The sequence below is a fragment of the Aythya fuligula genome, chromosome 15, assembly GCF_009819795.1.
Source record: "Aythya fuligula isolate bAytFul2 chromosome 15, bAytFul2.pri, whole genome shotgun sequence".
Lineage (NCBI taxonomy): Eukaryota > Metazoa > Chordata > Aves > Anseriformes > Anatidae > Aythya > Aythya fuligula.
Genome location: NC_045573.1, coordinates 9,593,697 through 9,618,454, shown reverse-complemented (window position 1 = coordinate 9,618,454; position 24,758 = coordinate 9,593,697). Strand labels below are relative to the sequence as shown.

Below are 24,758 nucleotides of genomic sequence, written 5' to 3'. Positions count from 1 at the left end.
TTAAGATAAATTTGCAAACATAAGTCCTCTCCTTTTGGAAACAGTCCTGAGGTACTTATAAATAAGCAAATGGGGAGCTGGCAGCATTGCCAGTCAAAGGTGATGAGCTCACTCCTAAGGCTTGAAATGGATAAATGTAGCTTCCTTTAAAGCCATAATGGTTCTCTGCACTTTCACATTAGAGTAGTGCCTTGGCTGCTTATAAAAAAATCAAAAAAAATAACAAAACCACAACACCTATAATGCTAATTGGTTCAAATGATGACTAAGGCAAAACTTTGTAGAGTCTGTAAAACTCAGGGTCCTTTCACTAACATTTGCAAACTGTGTGTTCTCTTCCTCTCTTTTTCCCCAAACACTTACTGTACTGTTTATTTAACAATTTAAGGATTTTGGAGAACTCAACCCTAAAATTTTATTTACACAAAACTCCTCTTAGTATCACTGAAAAATTAACATCTATACATTTTATTTAAAAAAAAGAAAAATAGATAACCTGATCTTTTTGATGTATAAAGTCTGCTTCTGCCATCTCAAAACATAAAAATACCTCAGCTAAAAAAGTTATGGGAATCAGTAATCTATTATCAACTTTATTTTTAACTTTGCCTGGCTTTGACTTTCATGTCATTTGGGGAAAAAAACAAACAAAGTTCCCCTCCCTCCTGTATATTTAGTGTTACACCATACAATTTATAGCAACTCCAGATGGAAAAGGCTTACCCTCACTTGTTTGCTGGCATAAAGATAAATATAGTCCCCATTTCCGGAGAAATAAAAACAACTATTCCTCCAAAACACTTTAATTTTATTTTCAAATTCATTTTCCCATACTTGTCTGAAAGTAGCAGCTTCTTCTGCTTCTTAATGATGAGGAATCATTAAAATACTTAGTTTGAATTCTTTCAAAATACCAAACACAATAAAACTAAGAAAACCAGGAAAGACACATTAAGACATAAAATAGTAATAAAAGTGTGAAAATTATACAATATCTAGTAAGTTTTTATTTTTATAAAATGAATATTTTTAGGCCCAATTCTAGACACAGGCTCAATTAATCTGACTTCATATACAGTTTTCCTTCTATTAGCACTGGAGGAAAAAGGCCTTGGTTAATATTTTTTCATTGGCAGCAAGAAAGACCCCATCTTTATGTCTTATGGGTAGCTCTAACAAAATGAAATGGTCCCACTGGAAATAATGGAGAAATTTAAAGAAGAATTTCTTAAATTAACTCTCAAAGAGCTTTACACGAGAAATTAATATATGAAAGATATCATCTATTTATATTTTGTAAAACAAGGGGCTCTTCAATGCTGGTGCCGGCCATCCTTCCTGGTTCTGGAATTCTATCTAAAAATGAAACAGACAAAAATGTTTTCACACATCTGGAGAACCAAACATATACGTTACTTTCTAAATTATGAACTTTGATATAGAATATCATCATAGGAAGCCCAAGCAACTTTATAAATATATTTTTTCCATACAACTGTATGAGATAAGAGCTTTGCATGACAAAAGATTAGATTGTAGACAGCTTCAAATCTGCTTTAGTAAATCAATGAACAGAAACATGAAATTGCACAATCTGTATCAGGATCCCCCAGTCTTTGCACCAGTTTATTGGAATAATTATTCAGCAACATAAGCAAGACAATTTTTAATATAAAAAGCAAGATAGATGTTAGATACAAGATTGTGAACGTTGTGCAGATGAACGGACTTGAATACCTTAGTATGCACCCTAGTTAAAACAGCTAGGTAGTTAGTATTTTAAACACATTTCAGGGAGTATATTAAACCCACTTCAGCTTTTGTGTCTCTACTAACATTCCATAAACACATGCAAAAAGTAATTTCAGACTATAGTAACTTAAAGGTTAAAAATATTACAAGTCTACTTTTATATGTTTGTTTAGTTCAAAGTGCAATGTGCTGTCATGCCTTATGATTAATCCTGTCTTGTAACCAACTCTAAGCAATTTATCCCTATGTGAAATTGTATTGGAGTCAACAGGACAAGATGACTATGCACAAGTTCAATTTTGAAACTGAGGCACAAAGTTTTATTCAAAAATCTTGTCTAAGACTTCTCTATAGTACTGAATTTATTTTAAAAAAATAGGAATAAGAATTTTCTAACAAGAAAATTACAGTTACAGCAGTTTTGACATTGAAATTTTACTTCTTCAGCCCCCCCTTCTGGCAGAAGGGTAACAATATTGTATCCATGAATTAAGAAAAGGTGCTTATTTCGTACTTTTCTCATGCTTCTTAGATGTTGTAATAATATCTCAGACCTCAGTTTTTGTTTTTTTTTAAACACAAAAGTAATAGATGATATTACTATTACTAGTAACATGATAGTACTCAATGGCTCAAATTCTCACAGAGTAGAAAGTGAAGTAATATGCCAAGCAGATTCTTTTAAGGAATAAAAATTAACTACTGATCCCTTTCATTCTATAACATAGGCAGTATTAATACTAAACCAGCAAAGAGCAGACCAGAAAGGGAAAAAAATCTATCAGTGTTCTACTGTTGAGAAGTGAAGTCAAAGTGAATTACATGCGTAGAAAACATTCATGCCCAAATGCAGAATTGACAGCTAAAGAATTAAGAATGTTCTATAGAAATCAAGTTAGAACAGATGGGAAACAAGGAGATATGCCCACTATTTAATATATTTTACTGAGAATTTGGGTTAAATTCCTATATTAAATTCCCAACGTGATAAGACTATCTCTACCTTACCCTTTCCAAATTTGCAACAGTGTAAGAAGTACAATCTTGCCAGTTTAACTTTTAAGAAAATGGGAAAACAAATTGGTAGATGAGTTTTGTGATACTGAGAATCAGGTTATCGATATATTCTGGACTTTACCAGCAACTGCAGCAGTAAATCTCAGTTTCTAAAAGCATAAATGGCATATCAGATATTCTACCATGTATTAGTTAGCACAACTGTTCAATTTAAATGAGTTTTCAGTCTTTAAGAGTCCAAAAGACTTAACAGAATAAAGCTAAATAATTCCCCTTCCCTTTAGTAGCTAACAAATAGCTACAGCTACTGCAAGGTAACAGGAGCTTCACAGTATCTTGCACTGCTGAAAATTTATACAGGTTTTGCCATCTCCAATTTTTAAAAATGCCTTTTTAAGTAACATATCTTTCCATATTAGAATGAAAGTTCAACTGCTGACACATTTGAATGCCAGTCGAGCATTTCTGAGGGCAATCAGATTTGTATTCTGTACAAGCTGTCTCATTAGCTTACCAGCAGAAGAGAAGCAGGCCTAAAAGCTTGTTTAAGTTGGATGCTTATTCAAAGGAACATACAGAGCTAGTTTTAGAAATCAATTAATTGGATATAGTAGGACTTTTCTTAAACAAATATATGAGCAACATTTAAGGTCAGGTCACAGAGTTCAATGGTATTTTGAGGTGTAAACACTGTTCTACTGAAGATTTTTATTTTTTATTTTTATAAAAAAGGTGTCAGTTCAAAACATTCCTTGCACGGAGAAGGATGTACCCTGTGTCCATCTGCATGATTATGTAGTTATAAGCACAAGTATCTCATACAAAATCTAGTCGCAAACCAAACTTCTGCAAAAATGACTGCATTCCCACACCTACCTTTTTGATTTTGCTCAGTAGGTGGTTTGCCGAGGTTCTGCCTTGGATAACTCAGCGAAGACCCTTTCAGGATACTCTGGGTACTTTCTTCTTTACCACCACGTAAGAAATGAGATATAATTCCATACAAGAGAGGTCTGCTCAAGACAGAAAAGTAAAAGCAGCCAATGAAATACCGAGCACTAATAAAACCACCCTTTCCTCCTAAGTTCTTAGACCTTAATGTTCACTCTTAATGTATGTTCAGATGCCTCTAATTATTTAAATACATTATGCCAGGTGTAATTATATAAAGAAGCACAGATCTAAGCTCCCTCTGAAGACCACCGCTCTCCCAAAAAGTTTGCATTAAGAGACACTCTCAACTAAACTCCAGATTGCTCCTGTAGGGTGAACCAGAGCACGCTTAGCACATGAACGCAGAGCCACATTCTCACTGATGCAATACAGAGGATTGCACCGGAGCCCACAACACCACTGCATACCCCAAACTTGACTTTTACTAAAAGCCTGAGGCAGATTCTTTGAGACCAAACTAAAGAGACCCACTGGACATGTTTATACCTGCTTAACACACTATCTCATGAAATAGTTGTATCAGAACACTGTGAATTTATATCTGATCTCAGCGTGTGCTATCTTTTTATTGCTCTACAAATCAACTTGCTGATATGCACAGAACATGTTTTCTGCTTCTGACTGAAGGAAACACTATAGCGCTAAGAGACTTGTTGTTTGGTATGCAAGTACACTAGCTGTAGAATGCATTCTATAGCACTTGTAGAATTAGTCGTAGTTTGGAGTATGTTTGAAAATGGCCCTCTGTTTGACACTGTGAGTTTGAACCCAGCATATTAGCTGCATATAGGCACGTGATATAGTCACATTTCAGTTGGTGAGAACATTTATATGCGATTCACACAAACACTAAGGGGAAATATACGCAGAAAAAATACACTGTGCATTCCAAAATCAATCCTTACACTGATTTTGCATTTGCATCTTCAACGATGTTCAGCTCTTTGACAAGAAACTGTCTATCCAAGGGCACTTCAGGCTGGCCAGCTTCTGGAAAAGAAATTTCCCCACAATTCTTAAGACTGGTAAAAAAAAAAAAAAAAAAAAAAAAAGCATCACCAGTTAACTTTTCGACACTACCCATGAGACTTACATCAGACCACTCACCTCAGTTTTTAGACTATTTCTCTCTAACCCTATACAGTAATTTCAGGGAACACAAGTATTACTGTTTCATACTAATATAATTTAAAGTGGCATACTACCGGTTTAGTCTTCACTCTAAAGGTAGATCTGAAAAGTATTAAAGTTTACAGTATAAAGATGAATTAATCAGGCAAACAACTTCCTCTAAAGAAGTACTGTTGTTAAACTGATTCCATCCATTAACACATATTGTCTCCATTCCCTCTTCTCACTGAGATGAACCTTTGTGTCTGTAATTTTCATAGTATGAAAACGTCAAATTCTTATATAGCAAATGCAATTACCACATCTAAGCCCAATTAGAAAACTGCAAATTTCAAATACAAATTAGCAATAGGTACAAGCATAACTACATGCCGTACCACCTAAATTATAGCTACCATTTAAACATTGTAGCTCTCAATTATTAGTATTTTAGCACAGCCAGTAACAACTAACTGCTGTTGTTCAAAAATAGGGTCCTTCTTCATATCTTTTTTTGTATGTAAGGATTAGATTGTAAAGACAATGACGATTAGATGTAAGGACATCTAATCACATTTCTCACAGTTTATACACAGGAACTGCTGTAATCCAGACTATCAACTACTTTAATAGATTAGTTTAAATTATTCTTCAAAGATTATTTTTTAATTGCAGGATTTGATATTTTTATTTCATCCAAATGCCAATGAGAAAATTGTGATACCCACTTTAAAAATAGTTACCCATTCTCCAGTACAAAAGCAAGCTATTTTGGTTTTGGAGGCTGCTAGCAAACTTTCTTGCTCTTGCATCAACTGTTTGGTCAATGTAAATACTATTTACCTCAAGGATAAGCCGCAAAGAACATGTTTTCTTGAAAACTAATGGGATGACTTGGCTTACTGCTGCAAATAAGGTGGTGGAGAAAGCGTTCACGGGTTACTTACTTCCAGGGAAAGAAGAGATTGTGCACTTCGTTCCCACCTCTTAATTCCATAGTGCAATTACTCAGTACATCACAGTGACACCCCAGCACAGCGGTGACAAAGCCGACGCCCGGCCCCCTACCTGCGGTGAGCACCGACGCCGTGTACTTGTACTTGTTGTACTCCAGGTACTCCCGGACCAGCTCGTTGATGAGGAGATTTTCACGGGACAGCGGCGGCCGGGGCTCGCTTTGGTCATCCAGCGCGTGAAAAACTTCAGCTCTGATGTTTGCTCTTATTTGCCCGAGGACACCTCTTTTTTCCAGCGCCTCCTTTAGGGCTGTTACCACAAGAAACCAGCGGACATAAAGCCAGGCGCGTCCCGGGACACCCACTCCCACCCCACCACCACAGTTCCAGCACGCAAGGAAATTAACAGAAGATACCCGTACCCGCGGCTATACCGCTCCTACCAACACGGGGATCGTTACAGATAAAAGCAGAGCCCCCAAACACACCACAGCCCCCGCTAAAGCCCTCAGGGCGCCCTCACAGCCCTCACGGTACCCGCCCCGCCCCCACCTTGTTTCAGCTCCACCACCGTCGCCATGGCCCCCACCGTAACACCCCCCAGTGCGCATGCGCAGCGCGGCAGCAGGGGACAGCAGCCTGGTGGTCCTGCCTCATGGCGCCCGTCAGCCAATTGGGCTGCGCGGTGGGCGGGGCGGGGCCTTAGGGTGGCGAATGGCGGCGGGGCGGTGCTGCCTGAGGCGCTGGCGGAGGAGGGCGGGAACGTGGCGGCTGAGGGGGGCATGGGTGCCGCACGCCTCTGAGGGAGCGGGGGTACTGGCAGGTGTCCTGTGTGGGGGCTGTTTTATTTTTTTTTAAATAATCCTTTTATTGAAAAGAATCTTTTAATTTCGAAGGTTGTCAATGCTTTCTCCCTTTATTAACAGGGAGAAAAAAAAATAAATGGAGAAAGTTTCTCCCTGATAAGTTTTACGCTGCGTGTCTCAGAGATGAACCTTTCGTTAAAGGGCTCATCAAGGCCGAGCTTTTAACTGAAGGCTTTTGCTAAAACGCCGCTGGACGCTGCGGGTTTTGCACGCACAAGGTCTCTCGTGTGCCTGCTTTGTGCGGAGGCGTGCATGCGTGCCTCGTGTTGCTGTGAGGAGGTGGCTGTTTATTTTGCAAGCGAATGAAATATTCCCCAGGGAAATGCTGTCAGTGTGGGCGAGCTCCCTGGGTTTGTCACGGTCTAGATGGAGCAGAGCCTGCCGGGCTTGGGGGAAAATATGAGTCGTCTCAAGCAGCAAGCCCCTACGGCCTTTAAGGAGTGCCAGCTTTTTTTTTTTTTTTTTTCTTTTACCAATGTTTCCTCTTAAAGCAAACATTTATATTCAGAGTTTCCAAGGAATATCTGAAAGGAAGCACGAAATACAACTCAGAGAAAAAAGATTTCTGAGTTAATGCTGAAGTTAACCTGCTCTTTTCACACAGCAGCCACCTGCAGGAGTGCCTCCACAACAGGGCTGCTATGCGGCCCCTTCAGGGACAGATAATTTTCTGCTGTACCACTTCAGCTATAAGCTTATATTCTGTTATCGTACACAGAGTATGTGTAAAAGTGTAAGCTCTTACAGGCTGTGTTATCCATTTAGATTTTTTTTTTTGTAGCTTAGTGTGCTATTAATAGTGCTATTATAAAGGTTCTTCCAGCTTAACCACTGGAGCTCCTACCCTGTATTGACTGTCAGAGCTATTAATGTTTATATGTGCTGCGATCACACCAGAGAAAAACTGTTCCTTACAGCCCAGGGGCAGGAGGATAACACACAGGGCGAACTATGACTTAACTTTTTGAACGGAAGATGTAGTGAGCATCAATGCATCAAAACAACAACCCACCAATGTAGTTAATAGGATTTTGAGATGAATTTAGAGAATGTACAAAACAGGACAGAAATTCTTAATTAAAATTAGGGGAATTAACATTTATCTGTTCTCTTGCAGTACTGTAAAGATTTGAACATGGTATGAACTAAGGCATGGGTTAAACTGGCGCATTGAGTATAGCTTCTGACACCCATTTATTGGTTTTTCTTTCTGAAAACCATTTCTTGGTTTTGATCTTTCTGTGGTAATTCTCTTCATCAGGGGATATGTGACCTCGGTGTGAGTTGAACGCTGCTGCTTCTGCTTCTTGGCCTGGCATCCTGGGAGTGAGAGAGCTGAAGAGACAGACCAGAAATGCTGCAGGTGGACGGGCAGTCTGGCCAGGGCTGATGATGAGTGAGCACAGCTTTGTTCCATGAAAGTGTGCAGGTGAGTACAGAATCAACCTGTGATAGGTTTTTTTGTTTGTTTGTTTGTTTTGGGGTGTGTGTGTGTGATGCCTGATTTTTACACTAGCCCAGTGAGACCTGTCTCTGTGTGAATAACTTCTCCACTACCGCGGTTGCTGTGGACACAAAAGAGCATTTTAAATTGAGGTTCTTTATGTAACTTGCATAAGGAAACTTCAAATGTTGGTGCCCCTTTTTTTCATACATCAGTGTATGATGCCATTCCTACGCATGGGCCATCCATGCTCCAGCAGGTCTGTTCTGGTACACTAGCCTGTCAGCTGAGCATTGATGCCGCGAATACATGTTTAACCGATGGGTTTTAAATCAGATATAAGGAGTGTGGAGGGAACCAGCTCCCATGAGGACTGTTTGAGGGAGCTGGGGATGTTTAACCTGGAGAAAAGAAGGCTCAAGGGAGACCACGTTACACTTTACAGTGACCTTAAAGGAGGTTGTAGGTCGGGGCAGGCTTTTCTCCCAAGCATCAAGTGATGAGACGCCTCAAGTTGCGCCAGGCGAGCTTTGGGTTGGATTTTAGGGGAAATTTATTTACTGAAAAGGTTTCTCTGCCTTCCCCGCCCTTCCCCTCCCCTCCCCTCCCTTCCCGCCGCCCGCCCTCGGCCGAGGCGGGGCTGCGCAGCGCGGCCGGGCGGCGCCGCCGGGGCTCGGCATCCCCGTGACCGCGGAGCCCAATCGTGGTGGTGCCGGGCCGAGCTGAGCCGTGCTGAGCCGAGCCGTGCCGGGCCGTGCTGCTGGGGTGCCGCCGGCCGGGCACGGCGAGGTGTGGAGGAGGAAAGCGCAGCGCTGCGGGCTCCATGGGGATCGAGAGCTTGTGCAGCGCCGATGCCTCCGAGCCCTTCTGGGTGAGCCGCGGGGATGGGATGGGACCGGCTCGGCTCGGCTCCGCTGGGCTGCCCGGTACCGGGCGGAGCCGCCGGGAGCCGCGGGCCGGGGGAAGGCGGCAGGGCCGGGGGCCGCCGGTGTGGGGCCGACTGTGGGGCTCGGGGAGCTCGGGGGGACTCCGGTGGTGCCCGGGGCTCGCAGGGGAGCAGCCCCTGGCTCCGGCCACCCCCGGCTGGACGTGCAGTGGCAATAACCGCCCGCATGGACGCTCACAGCCGGCTGGAGCGGCATGCGGGGTTGTGAAGGAGGCCAAACATACGCTTTCCGTGGAGGTGCAGTTGTAGCCCGCTTGCAGAGCGATGTTTTCAGTTTTTCTTAAGAAACAGCGGTGAGCGGTGTGCGGATGTTGCAGTGCAGGTCTTGCTCCTGCCGAGGCACCCAGTGCTGGCAGCAGTGCGGCCCCTGAGAGGGCAGAGGGGTGCTGGAAACCCTGCTCTGGAGGAAACAAGGTGTGTGGACAAACAGGTTGTGCAGAGGAGGGGAAAAACATAGACTTATTTCTTAAACGACACCCCTCAGAATGTAGAAAGCAAAATACACGCACAAAACTTGGGGGGGGGGAGCTGCAGAAGGTGATGTGGGGTAAGAGAAAAACACGTGGTCTTTCGTAGACTGTTCAAAAAAAACTTTTAATGTTTTTATCGGGTATTTGCCAAGTGTATTGGGCTAATGGGATACATTACTGGTTCAGAAAAAGATAAGATATCTCAGAAGATAGCATTGCATTATTTATCTCAAGAACCGTGTTAAAATATTACTCAGCAAATATTAGGAAGATCGTTTGCACCTCAAGGTGTTTAGCTTTTCCAGCCCACCAGAAGTCACCTTGTTAACCAACTTCTATGTTGCTTATGTTATCTCAGCTAGTTTCCAGGTTTCTCAAAACTGTCTAAATTATGAGCTGCTATCAGATTTTCCTTCCTCTCACTCATAGAACAAGACCTTTTTATTTGAAGTGTCTAAGACAGTACAGGTTTCAGAATTCTCTTTATGGATAAATTTAGTTGAGAGTAGTAGTCTTGTGAAAAAGAGTTAGCTGCATTGAATTGTGGAATTGAAGCATCAGGTAGGAGCAACAACTAGACTTACTGTGTTCGAAATGTCTAGTTTGCCTAGGACTTCTGATTTACTGATTGTTTTGTTATAAAAACAATTAAAATACTTGTATGTAATACAGCCATTTTTGATGGTTTTGGTATGTTGTAATTTCTGCAGAGCTTTTTTACTAGCTGCTTTGGTTTCCAAGAATATAAATGTCTTTGTGATTTGTCATCCTTCTCCAAACCACGTGGAGTCTGCCTTTCATTTCTTGAGCAAAAGATCCTGTGGGTGTGGTTGTTTGATTTATGGATTCTTCTAATCCTGCAAAAAAGTGATTGTGGATTCCAGTTGGTGCAAGATGTGTCTGGAAAAGTATTCTCCTTTGCTGAACTTTGCCTGTTAACATCTCGATGCAACAACAAAGCAGATGCATTGTTCCAAGTGGTGGGAAGGGTGGAAATGCTAGTAGTGGTGTTTATGGGTACTCTGACTACAGTTTATGGTATTTCCATTGTTGCTATGATTTGTTGATGTTGAAGTTGTAGTGGATTTCCAGAAAATGCCTGTGCGTACGCTATGTTTTATGGGACTTCCAGGTACCACCTATGCCTGTGCTACTGTCCTTCCTGTCTTGAGGGGTGCTGCACGCTTCCGCTTTTCAGGGCTGGGCCACATTTATAATAGCTGGTGACACAGATAGTTGCATTCTTGTGGTGAGCTATGGTCACATCAGCTGGGCTGAGGCCCCGCTACTTGGAGGAGCGGGATTTCCTAGCACTGGCAAACCCAGTTTGTTTCAGTGAAGGAGATGCAGCTTCTCTTAATTGTGGTGTTGAGTTTGGAACAGCTCAGTTCCAAATTGTGGGGGACACTTCACAGGTAGAAAGGACCTAACGCGCCTTTAAAAACCGTTACGCTAATCTTCTTAAGCCTCGCTGCCCAGGATTTTTCTTGTTTGCACACCTAAGGAATGTTACTGTTGGAAATTCTTGTCTGAATTAAACAGACTTTTTATTTAATACTCACTCTGAAAGGTCCACAGCCCAGTCTGCTGTCTTCTTCAGCCCTTGTTTTCCTCTTGCTGTTTAACCCATCTTTGGTACCCAGCATCTTAACTTTTACCGTAACCAGATTTGTGTACAGAACTTCGCTGTTCCTTGCTATTCTTTGAACCAGGCTCCCTTTTTGGAAGCATGCTGTTTCATCCTTGCTGTCTCCCCTAGTGTTGTTGAATATCTCACTGCAAGGATTTCATTTGTAATACAAAATTACTGCTGTGTAAGATGTTGAGGATACCAAAAGCTTTAAAAAAACAAAACAAAAAACAACACAAAAAAACAAACCACCGAAGAACCTGTGAGTTAGGGGTAACATTTTGCAGTACTTGCGTTTCAGTTCAGTGACTTTAAGGGCCTGTTTAAACTGGAAAACTTGTGTCCTGAAGTGCTGGGATAGCTTCATCTAGAGTATCAAAAGTATATATGAGTGCAGTCTGCCTTGCTTCAGTACTAATGTGCAAAAAAAAAATAAAAAAAATTGAAGGGTTGAAGAAAGCTATCATTTTAGATCCAGGATGGTAGTTAAGGGAGGCCTTGAACTTAATGTATATTTTTGCTCGCTGACCTAGCAGTGTGTGTATATATTTATGCACACTTGCATGATCTATGGTCTCAGTGCAGTTACATTCTGAAATAGTCTGCTGGTTTTCCTCTGAATACAGTTTTGAGGTAGCTTCAGTTTTTCACAGCTTGTAAGCTATGTGGTATCACGTCTAAAGTCTGTTTATGTCTGCAGTTCCTGAAGGAAGAAGTTGGTAACTTTGTGATGCTGATGAGTTCTCATAGCTAAGGTGCAGCAGGGCTTATATGAAAAAGAAGTAGGAGGTACAAAAACGCCGATTCAAACTAAGCAGTTCTTTACAGTCTGTCCCCAGCTGTTCTGCCAGGTTTTACACGGTGTCTTAGTTATTCATTAGGTGTTTATAAGTCAAGTACAACCTGAAACTTTGAGGTTCTTGCTTATGCTTGCTGATAATCTTCCTGAAAGAGAGTTCTGAAGGAAAACCACATTTTTTTTATGGAAGGAGTAATTTCATGTTCTCAAGTTCTGTGGCTCGTGCTGTCATGTATTAGATAAGTAGTAAATTAGTACATATCTTGGAATCTTGGAGCTTTTTGCACTGTGAAATGTCTTTAGTGCATTTACTTAGTCATAAAATGACTTACAAAATAACTTGTGGCAATTAAGATTTTTTTTAATGTATCAATAATATACTTTTATAAGCACTGATAGCCCATAACACAGTTACTGATGTGACACTATCAAATGTGAGATCTCTGGATTCAAGCTATCATGTGGATGCAGCTTGGGCAAGCAGGCAGACAGTCTTGGAAGCTTAAATGCAGTGTGTGGTTTGTACCTAGTGAGTTCCATTTGCTTTTAATTTGTGTGTTTATTTCCTCCTTTCAAAGGCTCAGGCATGACTGGGAGGTCAGTAATGTTGTAGTGGCAAACAAAAGACACTTACAGAAGGATAAAGAAGTTTAATACAAAGAATATTTAAAATAAACCAGTATAACAGATACTTATTACACACACAAGTCTAAAAGTCCTTCACAAAGGAGATCAGTGACTGCATAAATTAGGAAGAAAAAAAAGGGGGGGGGAGGGAAGGGGGAAGTAATGTTCTGTAGTCTTAATTTACAGAAAACTAGAAGACAAGGTGGTGTTTAATTTAACTGGAGGCAGCTCCTGCAAAATGGTGTTTCAAGGTTTTGCCTAGTTTAGGTAGTAATAAGACTGTTGTGTTTTACACCTTTATCTTCACAGTGGCAATTTCAATATGGGTTTTCTTAGCGATGTTTGAAGACAGATTGCATCTTTTAGTAATTATTGCCTGCTTTTCCCTGTAGTTTGATAGTACTTTGTCAGTGTGTTTGTGGCAGAGCAAGGTAGATAGCCTCAGGTTCTGTGAGAGTGGTGGTAAATCTGTGAGTTTAGGTTCTTTAGTTATAAAGGTACAGAGTTAATGAGTGTATTTGTTACAACCCTGGTATTAAGAATTCCAATGAATATGCAGATAATAAAATTGCTTGTATTTACTGACCTAGGAAGGTCACACGTGGACAGGAATTAGAACAGAGGAGGAGCAGAGAGTTAAACAGGAAAACCTTTACACAAGATGGTGCATTTATTATAATTAGCAGCTAATTGCTTTACTGTCACTGCTTGGTTGAGTTTTCATCTGAGGAGGAAAGCCAGAGCAATTTGTCATCTCCTTCTCATTTAAACCTGTAAAAGAGTTTTGTCTGTGGTCCTTTTTCATAAACATTAAAATGGTCTCTGTTGGTTCAGGATAGGTTAGTTCAGGGAAAATACAGGAAAATGAAGCCTGATTACTGTGAGTTGATGAGGATTTTCTTAACAGCTGATCTGTCATTTTACAGCTGTCGGTGCAAGATAAATGTTCCAAGGTTGCTCAGAAGAATTGAGCACCCCAATAAGCTGTGCCCTTCCTGCAGCTGCAATGCAGTTTACATTGAAACACTGCTATACTCAGCCTACGTGGAGGTTAAGCGGGGTTGCACTGAAGTCATTCTGGGTCACATCTCTAAAAAGCCTATTGCAGGGTACTGACCTTTTACTTACTTTTAATAGAGTCAGAATTCCTTGCATTACTTTTTTCTCACTGTTTGCATCTGTGATAGGTTCAGACACAGCTTATTACAACTTGAGCTGTTATCTTAGTCCTTTTGTAAGCTTTGTGTACAGGTGTGTTCAAACTTCACACGGTGACTTGAGTTTGATATACAGGCTGTTGAGTTATTAAACGAAAATACCATTTTTAGTGCAAAAAGGAGATGAGAAAAGGAATATTTTTCCTGTGTCATTTTAAATAATGTTTTTAGTTCAGAACTTTACAGAAGGATAAATGTTGTACCCTTAATTATGAAACTGTTAATGGTAAACAATATTTGTTGTCATGGGGCCAAATGTTGTCTCATGGTACTTGCAGGCAGGACAGGGTACAGAAATATTACAGAGTCAGAAACGCTTGAAATGTGCTGATGCTATCTGCCATATGTTTACCCGGCACAAAGAAATAATGCCGTATTTCAGAGTTTTTTTTGGCTTCTTTGGATTACAAAGATCAGCTCTGTTAAACTCCACAGCTGCAGGTGCTCCTTTTCTGGCAAAGTTTTGGCACTAGCTGGTTCTTTTAGGCTAAAGGGAAACACAATCAAAACATGCTGCTTCTTGCCATTCTGCACACAGACAGCACTGCACAGCTGAAGCTATTACAAAGGATTTCAACTCTTTGCTAACATAGGAAATAACAATGTTTTGCATTTGGACGAGGAGGTGCAGACACCTGACTTAACTTTAGGACTAGGGCTGAAAGGTAGAGGCTTTTTCTAGGGTGTGTTAATAAATCAAATCTGCCTTATGGAAGTTATTACTGTTGAGAACTTAGACTTGCTAAGATATTTCTAATAGACAATGCAATGAGAAACTTCCATCTTCTTTATATAAATGATATAGATTTTTTTTTTAGGATCCTTGTTTATGTTGTTACATGATTTATTTATTTCTTCTTTTGCACTGGCAGTCTGGTCCTGTAACAACATTAAGAGACTGTAAGAATAATGCTTAGATTTCGGAATTACTGTGAAATGAAGGAGGAAGAAGGGTCTCTTTCTACATCTGAAGTCTGGATCTGAGTATAATATTGTGGGAGGTTGAGCTGGAAGGTTTGTTTGTGAATGATTCAAAGCCTTTTATTTAGACGGAACTTCTTACATGGCAAAATCTTAAATGGGAGACCTGTTACTTTCTTCTTATTAAGCTGTATTATTTGTTTCTTGCTCTCATAACTACTCTTTGGCATTAACCAACAAACTGTTAGCTTTATAGCTTTTTGGTGTTGTTTCATTAATGATTCTACAAGGAGAAATATTTGGTTCTTACTGTTTGGTCAAGGAAAAAACAAACAAACAAAAAAACACAAACCAACAACCTGGTATCAAGTAAGAGAAGATGCTCAGTTGCCCGGTAAGTTTAATTCTCCTGTGGTATTAGTAAAAGCATATTTCTGTGGGTGAAGATGTGATCCCCATGAGAGTTTGTGATCCAAATATTAATTCCTACATCCCAATTTAGTAATTACCTTTGATTTTTCTCACTTGAGCTTTGTGGCAGCAGAAGAACAAAACGGCAGAAAAGTGTTGATCTAACCAGGCTGTTACTGGTCTGTATTGTGAGGGTGTTAGCACCTATCCTCACGTGTGACCACAAAGGCAAGTCTTGAGTTCTCTTCTCAAATCAGTGATTAGCCACACGGCATGTTCATTTATTCTACTGCTTAAGATAAATGGTGTAGTTCTGTGTAGGGACATAATTGTTCTGTTTCTCCTTGAAGAAGTGGTGTTTTCAGTCTCTGGAGGTCTGGGAATGAGATCAAGTATCTGGTTGTATGGACTTTACTTTTTAGTAGAATCCTTTCTTTTTTTTTCTTTTTAACAAAAAACCATGGGGCTTTCACTGAATGTAGGAAGTAGCTGCTGGACAGACATTATCATAAAATCTGTACAAAAAATTATTTTTTTCTGCTACTCCCTACTTGCAGACTATACCCTTAGATTATGCAATAAAGCAGTAAGCCATTTATTTCTTACAGTTAGTGGATGTCTTCATAGGAATAGGCAGCATATTGAAAGCTTTCATTAAATACAACATAAACTTACTTTTCATGCATTGCAGCAAAGTAGAATTTTACTTCTCAGCAGAGATCAATGCATTTTGGTTAATTTTATGCTTATTAAGAAAAAAAAAAAAAAAAACAACACCAGAGGAAATAAATACCAATGAAGGTGAAAAAATACATGTCTTTGTATGTTACACAACTTCATCTGGAATTGGTTTTAGAGCCATTGGATCCTCTAATGTAAGCAGTGCTTTTTTCAAATACTTCTGCTGTAATGCATGTAGTGTTTTCAAAGGATTTATAAACATGTAAATAGAAGGAAGCTTATGGTGGTTGCTTGTAGTGTCATATATCTAACTTAGTGTTTCGTTAGCTGCACTTAGGGCTATAGTGATTGTCTGCTTCTAATTCCTGTGAATATAACTGAGGATACAGGAGAGCTGTGGCTGTAATTTCGTTGGCAGGTGTGGGTATTTCTACTGCTTTTTTGTGGGAGTTCTGGAGTAAATTTTTTTTTGTGTGTATCTGTTGCCTGTTTTTTATCAACTTGTCACCCCTTGTGGTTCAGTCTGAATAGTTAACACAATATGGCAAATGTTACGCTGGTGAAGGTGTGTGTTTATGCTTGTAGGCTCTAGTCTCAATATGCTGTCTTAGAGAAATGCTGAGCCTCAGTCCGTGCTTCATTATCTGACAGTGGAATGTGAATGAGGGAATAAAGATGATGTATTTGCAGTACTTTGAGAACATGATTTTGGTCTTTATTCAAAACTTCTAGGGATGAATTTAATAAAGTTTGCTTGCTAAGCTGAATAGCTTTGAAGAGTTCTTTCAAGTTCATGACTTGAAAACAGACAGGACTTGAAAACTTTTTCCAACCCATTACAAAATCTGGATCACTTTGGAGTTCTCTATTTTTCTTCGTTTTTAATGCAGACAACAGTGTAACCATTCTTACTGGTTTTGATGGAGAATGGTGGTATCAGATACCTCCAAAGCAAGTTCAGAGTTCTTCAAAGCAGCCTTAAACGGAGAGGTCCTTTTCTCCACCCCATGTTGTACACTGATGCTAGTTCTTCTGAGGTTGTATGCTTGGCCAGGTCAGGAAAATCTTCAATCTGGGGAGAGGCAGATGGGAAATTTTCTGTTGTAAATAACGTAGGGTTAAGGCTGATGTCCTTGCGGCAGGCTGAAGGAAAAAGATTGAGTCAGCTCGTGGATTGTTTGAGTGTTATACTGGGGAATTTTTTTGTGTGATATCTGTTAGATTGTGAGACTTCCTATTTGGATAAGAAAGTGGTGATACTGTTATAATGAAAGTTGTCAGTAGAAATAACAGTGTTGGTGCCAGAGAGACCTAATTACGTGCGTTCTACTAAATGTAAGCATTGAATTAAACAAAAAAAAATATAGCTGCTAAGAAAATAAGCTTGTAATACCAACCTATGGTTTCTCAAAGGTGGTTCTTCTGTGGGTGATATTTAAGAAGGGAGTACACACTGATATCAGTATCAGCTCCCTTTGAAGGAATGTTGACCTTGAAATTACAAAACTACCCTGGAATCTTAATATCATTTTTTTTACGTAGGTGCATAGTAATGTTTAAGTCACTTTTCAGTCACAGCTGGTTCGTACGGGTGGGTTTAACAGTGTGGCTGTCAGCCCACATCTCTAGCACACTTGCGCACAGCAGGCATGAAACTGAGCGATTTTGGTCTCTCTGTTTCTGCCAGTGAGAATTTTGAAATGTGCTGTGGGTCAAGTAGGATTATTGATGTGAGAACAGGCGGCCAGTGGCTGTTCACTTAGCAGCCTCTCCCGGCTGCCAGGAGAGAGGCAGCCAGGCACAAGGTCCTGGCAAGTGTCAAATACTGTTACTCCTTAGAGTAGACACACTGGAGGTATGCAGCTTGCCTGTAGTCTTCCTTCCCTCAACAGCAGCAGAATAACCAATCCTTTGTGTTGCCATTTTGTCTTACAGGACCACTGCCAATGTTTTTATCTCGCCTGTTCCTGAAATTTTAGACAGGAATTAACATAACTTGTCCTTACTTTTTTTCCTAGGGTTCAGGTGCTGTTAAATACGCAGTTTACCTCTGAATAGATCCATGTGATTCCAGGGAACACCAAGCATTTTTTGTGTTTATCTTAGAGGGTTTTGCTTCAAATATGATATGAAGCCTTCTTGTGCCAACAAGCTATTTGGCGCAAAACCTGTGGTATTTTTTCAACTACTGTGCTGGAGATAGAAATGAAAATTTCATTTTTTTAGAATGAAAACTGAGAAACTGAGAAATGGGTCAGACAATTTTAAAAATACCCATTTGCTATTCTGGGAAACTTTAAAGTTGCCAAGGGAATTAAAAAGCAAGGGGAAAAAAACCTAAAACCTGGGATACGTGCATTTCCTGGACTAGATTAAAAGTAAGCAGATCATCCAAACATCCACCAAGAAAGGAACAGAGATCAATCACTCTGCAAATCTTTTCCTGTGGGTACCTGCAGTCATGGTTCAATCTAAAGGCTGCTTCCAAATTATGCTAATTGTAAAACTAACCCACTTTGTCTCTTCCTCCTCCTGCATTGCAGGAGGCTGCTAGCTTGTGTAACCTTTTAATGAGTACTTGGATCTCTGTCATTTGATGTGCTCTTCAAAATAGAAGTGTTAGGTGATCCACCAGAGTGAATATTGTTACTAAGTTTTGAGATGTGAAAATGGGACAACGTACTGCTTTAACAGAACTTGCAAAAATCATTCTAATGCTTTATTCAGGGGAGAAAATAATTCGTTTTGCTAATTAAGGTCTATTAAATACAAAGGTCTGCTTTAGTGAATGCTTCTGCACTGATCTTTACGGACTTTTGCTTCTGCTGATACAAAACAAATCTGAAACTGGGTTTATGTAAACCAAAGGAGAAACATCTACCTGAAAGTGGCAGGACTAGTCTAGACTTCTGTAACTGAACACTGTAATTTGAGTATGAATACATGTTGGTTTCATGATGAGATTGATGCGTCTTCCAGCTGGGGTTGAACATCATAAAACTGTGGTATCTTCCATGCAGACTTCTGGGTATGCCTTCCTTGGGATGGTGTGATTTAACATGGGGAGGTATCTAAGTTCCACCACACTGCTCTCTCACTTCCTGTCCTCAAGGGAACAAGAGGAAAAAATACAATGGGGGGAAAAAAAAAAACCCTCTTGGGTTGAGATGAGGACAGGGAGATCACTCACTAATCACTGTCGTGGGCAAAACAGACTTAGCATAAAGGAGATTAATATAATTTATTGCCTATTGCTAACACACTAGAGTAGAGAGAGCTAAAAGCAAACTAAAACCACCTTCCCCCCATCCACCTTCTACGTCTTTCTCCCTCAACTGGGAGGAATGGGGGCTGCGGTCAGTCCCTAACACTTCATCTCCTCTCCACTGCTCCTTTGCGGTCACTCTGCCCCTGTTCCTTGTGGGGTCCTTCCCAAACTGATCCTGTGGGGGCTGCCCACAGGCAGCAGCTCTCCAGGAACTGCTCCCCCACAGCTCCGTCCCACGGGATCCATCCCCCAGGAGCAAACTGCTCCAGCACGGGTTCCCCATGGGTGGGCGGCAGCTCCCCCCATACCCCTGTTCCTGCATGGGTTCCTCTCCACGGGCTGCTCCTGTGGGGGCTCTCCATGGGCCGCAGCCTCCTCCAGGCCACATCCACCTGCTCCACCGGGGGCTCCTCCGCAGGCTGCAGCGTGGAGATCTGCTCCATGTGGGACATGTGGGCTGCAGGGGGACAGCCTGCTCCACCAGGGGCCTCTCCGCAGGCTGCAGGGGAACTGCTGCTGCCTGCCTGGAGCAACTCCTGCCCTGACCTTGGGGGCTGCAGGGCTGCTTCTCTCAAGTTTTCTCACTCTCTCTCCCCTCTCTCCCAGCTGCTGTAGCACAGCAGATTTTTTCCTTTAATTATGCTCCCACAGAGGCCCCACCTGTATTGCACATGGCTCTGGTCCGGCCAGTGGCAGCTCCCTTTGGAGCTGTCTCTGATCTGACATGGAGCAGCTGCTGGGCTCTGCTCACAGGGGCCACCCCTGCAGCCCCCCCTGCTGCCAAAACCTTGCCACGTGGATCCTCAGATGTGAGTCCCCCTTGACTTTGCCTGCTTAATGTCAGAACTGAGGTTCAGTCTGGGATCCTGCTTCAGAGGCAGTCTCCTGACAATCCCCAGCCCTGCACTGTGGTTCACGCTGGAGCGGGCTGAGCACCCCTCAGACAGGCACTGACTGCGGAACGTGCTCCAGGGGCTGCTGGGCACTGCAGTCAGTCTGCAGGGGGGCCTGCAGCTCCCCTTGGGTGTACCTGTGTGAAAAACACTTGGTATGGACATTAGGTCCTCAGCAGCATGTAGCTTGTTTCCTATTTGTGCTGCTGCCTTGTGTAGACGTAGCTAAAGAGAATTAATTGCACCTAGGAAATCAGCAGGGAAAATGCTGCCACGTGTGTCTCTTTGTGCATGGTTTCCTTACCTATTGTCACCTGAAATGGATGTGAAGATGAAGGGGTTCTGTACCTCACCTGCGTGCAGCCATTTCCTTTGCACAAAGTACAGTGTGTTTTACAAATAGCTTGCTTGGCTTCTGGACAGCCTCTGGATCAAATCCTGGAAGAGCGTGAAAGAAGATACACCGATGTTGCTGTAGCTGTTAAATTCTAGCAGTAATCTTACCCCAGCCTGCCCGCTTGTCCTGACTTTCTGCTCTTAACCCTGAAGTACTGTTGCGTCGCACCCTCTTGTCTTTTGCACAGAAACACATCAATTGCAAATATGAAGGTCCAATGAACTACAGATTGCACATGTTTTTTTTAGAATATCCTCTGGCCAATGTGCCCAGCAGTCATGCATGCAGCACTGCTTCCTTCCACTTTGCCACGTGGCAGTGACACCTGCAATAGCTGTCCTGCCCTTTCAGGTAGGCGCCTGATATATTTTATTGCAAGCAGTTTAAAACAACACCAGAAAAGAAGGTAGTTAACTTCCTTAAGCAGTGTCTAAAATAAATAAAGCATCAAATCTCATGTTTATTTCTTTTTCTTTTTGGTAAAGCGGCTTAAATCTTGTCCGTTCACTTGTGTAATCATATTAACCATCTTAATTTGTCAATTGTAAACTGTTCTTGCAGAGTCATGAGACTTTTTTTCTTGGCTGTTGTGCTGGAACAGAGCAGCTGGGATTTAGAAGGCTGAAAAACACTTGCGTGGTGGCTAAAAGTAAGGATGACTCAGCTGAAATTTCTGATGATGTTATGCAGCTGGGGAACTTAAAAGCATGTGGCTCACCCACAGCCTTGCAGAGCTGCTGCCTTGTCACGAAAAACTTATGTGATCCCCATGTGGACAGGCTAAAACACATTTAGGCATTTTTGTGTTCTACCACTATTAATTTATTTGATTCAGCTGCGTTAGGTTTTGAGATGGTTCTTTTATTTTTTAACTGGAAAAAAAAGTGAAAAGAAATTTTAGAATGCTGTGGAATTACAGGGGAGAAATAACAGCTGTGCATATTCTGTTGTATCTCAACAAGTCAAGTCCTAGATTCGGACAGAAAATGGGAGCAGAGTGGGGCATGAAAGTATATTTGTTTATATATATTTTTTCTTCAAAATAACCTTTTGGAGAAAAAAGGTCAAAATTACCATCTTTATGCAAAATGGTCAAATTTAAGGGGAAACCTCCTGCTCTGTGATTATAATAGTATCTGGTCAGCAGTTTTTGCAAGTTGTATCTTTCCTTTCTTTTGAGGTCTGTTTATCTCTATAATTGTGTATGATACTTTGTTTAACCAGTGGAAGCTGAGAGCAATTAAGGATACAGATGTCGTGTTCCTGTGTGGTTTTATAGCTGAGAAAGTTTACTGCCACTATGTCCCAGTTGTGGTACTGGTGTTGGGTGCAGTTGCAGGCTATACAACAGTCCAAAAAAATGCTTTGCAGCTGAAATGGCACTGTGGTTGACAAGCCTTTGGGCATGTGACTGCTTGTCTTGGCTGTGCGGCTTTTAAACCGAAACCTGTAAGTTCTGCTTTGGCTGATGAATGCTGCAGTCTGTGTGCAGGAGCAGTATGTTTGTATTGCATCATTTTGGTGGCGAGTCAGAACTGCACAGCACTTCAGAGGAAATGTCCCTTGTAATAAATTTTACAGCGAAGACAGTAATGCTAAGGTAAAATTTACTGGAAGGGATTTCTCTAATGCCAGCCAATGATAAATAGGGTATGAAAGTTAATGTTACTACAGATTCTGGAGAAGGAAAGGTTGGATTGGGATGTGGTTTAGTGGGTAATACTGAGGGACGGTTGGACCAGCAGATCTTGGAGGTCTTTTCCAACCTGAATGGTTCTATGTTCATAATTAGCCCTTGTACCAGGAATGGAAATGATGATCACATTTTCATTACTGTGTCAGTTCTGGTTTGAGCATACGGTGTTTTTTCTCATTTTCAACAATTACGTTGAAAAAAATAGGGAAGCAGTTATATTGATGTATATTTTCCTTTTGTTCAGTTGGAAATAGGCTGCAAGGGTGAGCCTGTTCTACTTACTGCTGTTTGTGTGAATTACCACTAAGTCTCAACTGGGTTTGCTGCAGACAGCTTCAGAGTCATCAGACTTCTACGAATAGTGATGTTACCTCACGCTATTCACTCTTACTGTGTGCCAGATAACACTTCCACGCTTAAATATTGGAATGGAGTATATCTGGCTGTTTATGTGTACATGGGTAGTGGGAGATGGCTAGCATTGGCACCTTATTTTTCTGCAATGATAATATGAAAGTGCTGATGAAGGCTGTTAAAGATCTCAATTTTTATATTTGAATGAGTTACCTGTTATGGGAGCTGTGGGTAGCCAACAAAAGTGACTCTAATGGCTTCTCGTGAAGGCTAAAAATTTCTTAGCTGTGAAACGTACAATAAAATTAGATGCATCATTTACAGTATTAGATGCACAATATACAATAAGTTACAGAATAAGGCAGATAGCAGCTGCTGGTTTTTTTGTTTGCTTGTTTTGTTTGCTTTTTATATAACAAAGTTCTGTGCTTTCTTTAACACAACCTACTTTTTCTCCCCAGGATTGGAATCTGACATGGCACACAGAAAATCCAGACTTCACCCAGTGCTTTCAGAACACAATTCTGGTCTGGATTCCTTGCATTTACCTGTGGGCCTGCTTCCCAGTGTACTTCCTATACCTTCGCTGCCATGACAGGGGGTACATCCAAATGTCAAACCTCAACAAAGCCAAAACGGTACGTGACTTCTTAAAATCATAACTTAGTAAGCTTATCTGTTTGCCTACCTGAGCTAGGGGGTTGGACCTGATGACTTTTGGAGGTCCCTTCTAGCCGTAACCATTCTGTGATTCTAAGTTTATCCCGATTTTGTTTTCAGCTATGTTTCAGCACAACTATTTTTGTTGAACATCAGTCTCTGTCCATGCACACAATATCTAGCTGTAATCTACTTGTTCTACATTTGTTTGATTTCCAAGTCTAGTGTTTTTCTTTTGCCCTGTTATCAATAGGCTTTCTGAAACTGTCATATCAAAAAAGCATGCAAATCATTTGTAAGACCACTTGGAGAAGTCTATTTTGAGGCAACTCAATCTTGAAACCTTAATAATCCCATCAGCTTTTTAAGGTATACAACATATGTTTCTAGAAGTTCTGCTCTACTTTTATTGTGAAATTAGTTCTTAGTATTTTCTTAATATTTTTCTGTAGAACAAATGAAAAATTTTAAAAAGGGCTATAATAACAAGGGTAGTTTCTTGTCTCTGCAGTCTGTTATTCACACATGGGATTCCCCAGCTTTCTGTTTCATAAGACACTGAATTATATAGTACTAAAAGTTAAACTTTGTTCTTGTTTGTGGGATTTGGTAGATAAAACCAAATTACATTTCTTCCATGCAAGTTGTTAAGTAGGATTGTCTAAAATAAGTGATCTGATTGTGACTCTTACATTAACCCACTGTATGTAGTGTTCATGGAAGTATTGCACTGTGTGATCTGTGTGAACTGATGTATAAAATACACTTTTGTATTGCAGGCTTTGGGCTTAATACTGTGGATAGTCTGCTGGGCAGACCTTTTCTACTCTTTCTGGGAAAGAAGTCAAAATATTTTTCGAGCTCCATTTTTTCTCATTAGCCCTACAGTATTGGGTATAACAATGGTAAGTTCTTCTGTTATGGCCTGTGGTGTTCCAAGGCCTTAAGCAATAGTATACACCTTATTCTTATGCACAGTGTTTTCATTCCTTAAGCTACAGTCCTTACGTTAGAGACTCTATTTGTAGCTGAACTGTGAAATGGTGACTCTGGAGTGTCTGCTTTCTTTTGATAAAGGAAAAAAAAAAAGCTCAGCTTTGCTCAGTGTGTCTGTTGCATGTCAGCATGCAAGCCAGTGCTCGTTATCTTGCTTTTTTTTTTTGGTAGGCTTGAGCTAGCTTACATTTAATAACTTGATTCAAGCATAGGGAGAAAGAATCAAGCTGGGAGGACTGATGAAATTAGATGATAAAAATTTCAACAGTTTTTTATGAAGTTCAATGAAGGTGTTACAAACTTTCTTACATGTACCATTCTTCAGAGCATGTTTTCTTTATGTTTGGAGCCCCACAATGCACCTAGGGGTCCCCATCGAGCTGCTTTCTACCCTGGTGCATAAGTATTGTTGTTTTTCACAGCAGCATCTCTGCAATTTTTTCAAGTAAAATGTCCTGTTATTGATTAAACAGTTGTCTTACATTTATCACTGACTTGGAATAGAGGTGTTAAACATGATGGTTGGGGGGGAAGAACAAAAGCAAACAAAAAACAAAGCAAAAACCCCAGCAGCCCTGAAGCAAACTGACAGATGCAAGACCTGTTAAATAGTTTGTGATGGTTTATTGGGTAGATACCAAACTTTTGTCAGACTTCTTGTGTGGAAAGAAAACTTTGTTTTGAAAAGAACTA

General features: G+C 40.8%; 2 protein-coding genes across 5 annotated transcripts in view; one reads left to right on the top strand and one right to left on the bottom strand.

Moving 5' to 3' along the window:
• Nucleotides 1-951: 951 nt before the first annotated feature.
• CEP20 (centrosomal protein 20) lies at nucleotides 952-6,393 on the bottom strand. 3 transcript variants are annotated; one of them, XM_032197606.1, is made up of 5 exons: nucleotides 6,342-6,393; nucleotides 5,902-6,099; nucleotides 4,629-4,713; nucleotides 3,646-3,782; nucleotides 952-1,356 (listed from the first exon to the last, which is right to left on the bottom strand). In XM_032197606.1, exons 1-5 carry the CDS (start codon nucleotides 6,367-6,369, stop codon nucleotides 1,280-1,282), a joined length of 525 nt encoding a protein of 174 aa, XP_032053497.1. In that variant the 5' UTR covers nucleotides 6,370-6,393; the 3' UTR covers nucleotides 952-1,279. The 3 variants fall into 3 exon arrangements, with proteins under 3 accessions (XP_032053497.1, XP_032053499.1, XP_032053498.1); XM_032197608.1 differs by lacking the exon at nucleotides 952-1,356 and having other exon boundaries at nucleotides 3,722-3,782; nucleotides 4,629-4,745; XM_032197607.1 differs by lacking the exons at nucleotides 952-1,356; nucleotides 3,646-3,782 and having other exon boundaries at nucleotides 4,625-4,713.
• Nucleotides 6,394-8,803: 2,410 nt separating this feature from the next.
• The window catches only part of LOC116495215 (multidrug resistance-associated protein 1), a 55,380-nt gene continuing 39,425 nt past the window's right edge, over nucleotides 8,804-24,758 (top strand). For both annotated transcript variants that reach the window (XM_032197550.1, XM_032197549.1), the window contains exons 1-3: nucleotides 8,804-8,970; nucleotides 22,871-23,047; nucleotides 23,849-23,974. In XM_032197550.1, the coding sequence (XP_032053441.1) occupies nucleotides 8,923-8,970; nucleotides 22,871-23,047; nucleotides 23,849-23,974 (351 nt within the window). In that variant the 5' untranslated portion in view covers nucleotides 8,804-8,922. The remainder of the gene's footprint in view (nucleotides 8,971-22,870; nucleotides 23,048-23,848; nucleotides 23,975-24,758) is intronic.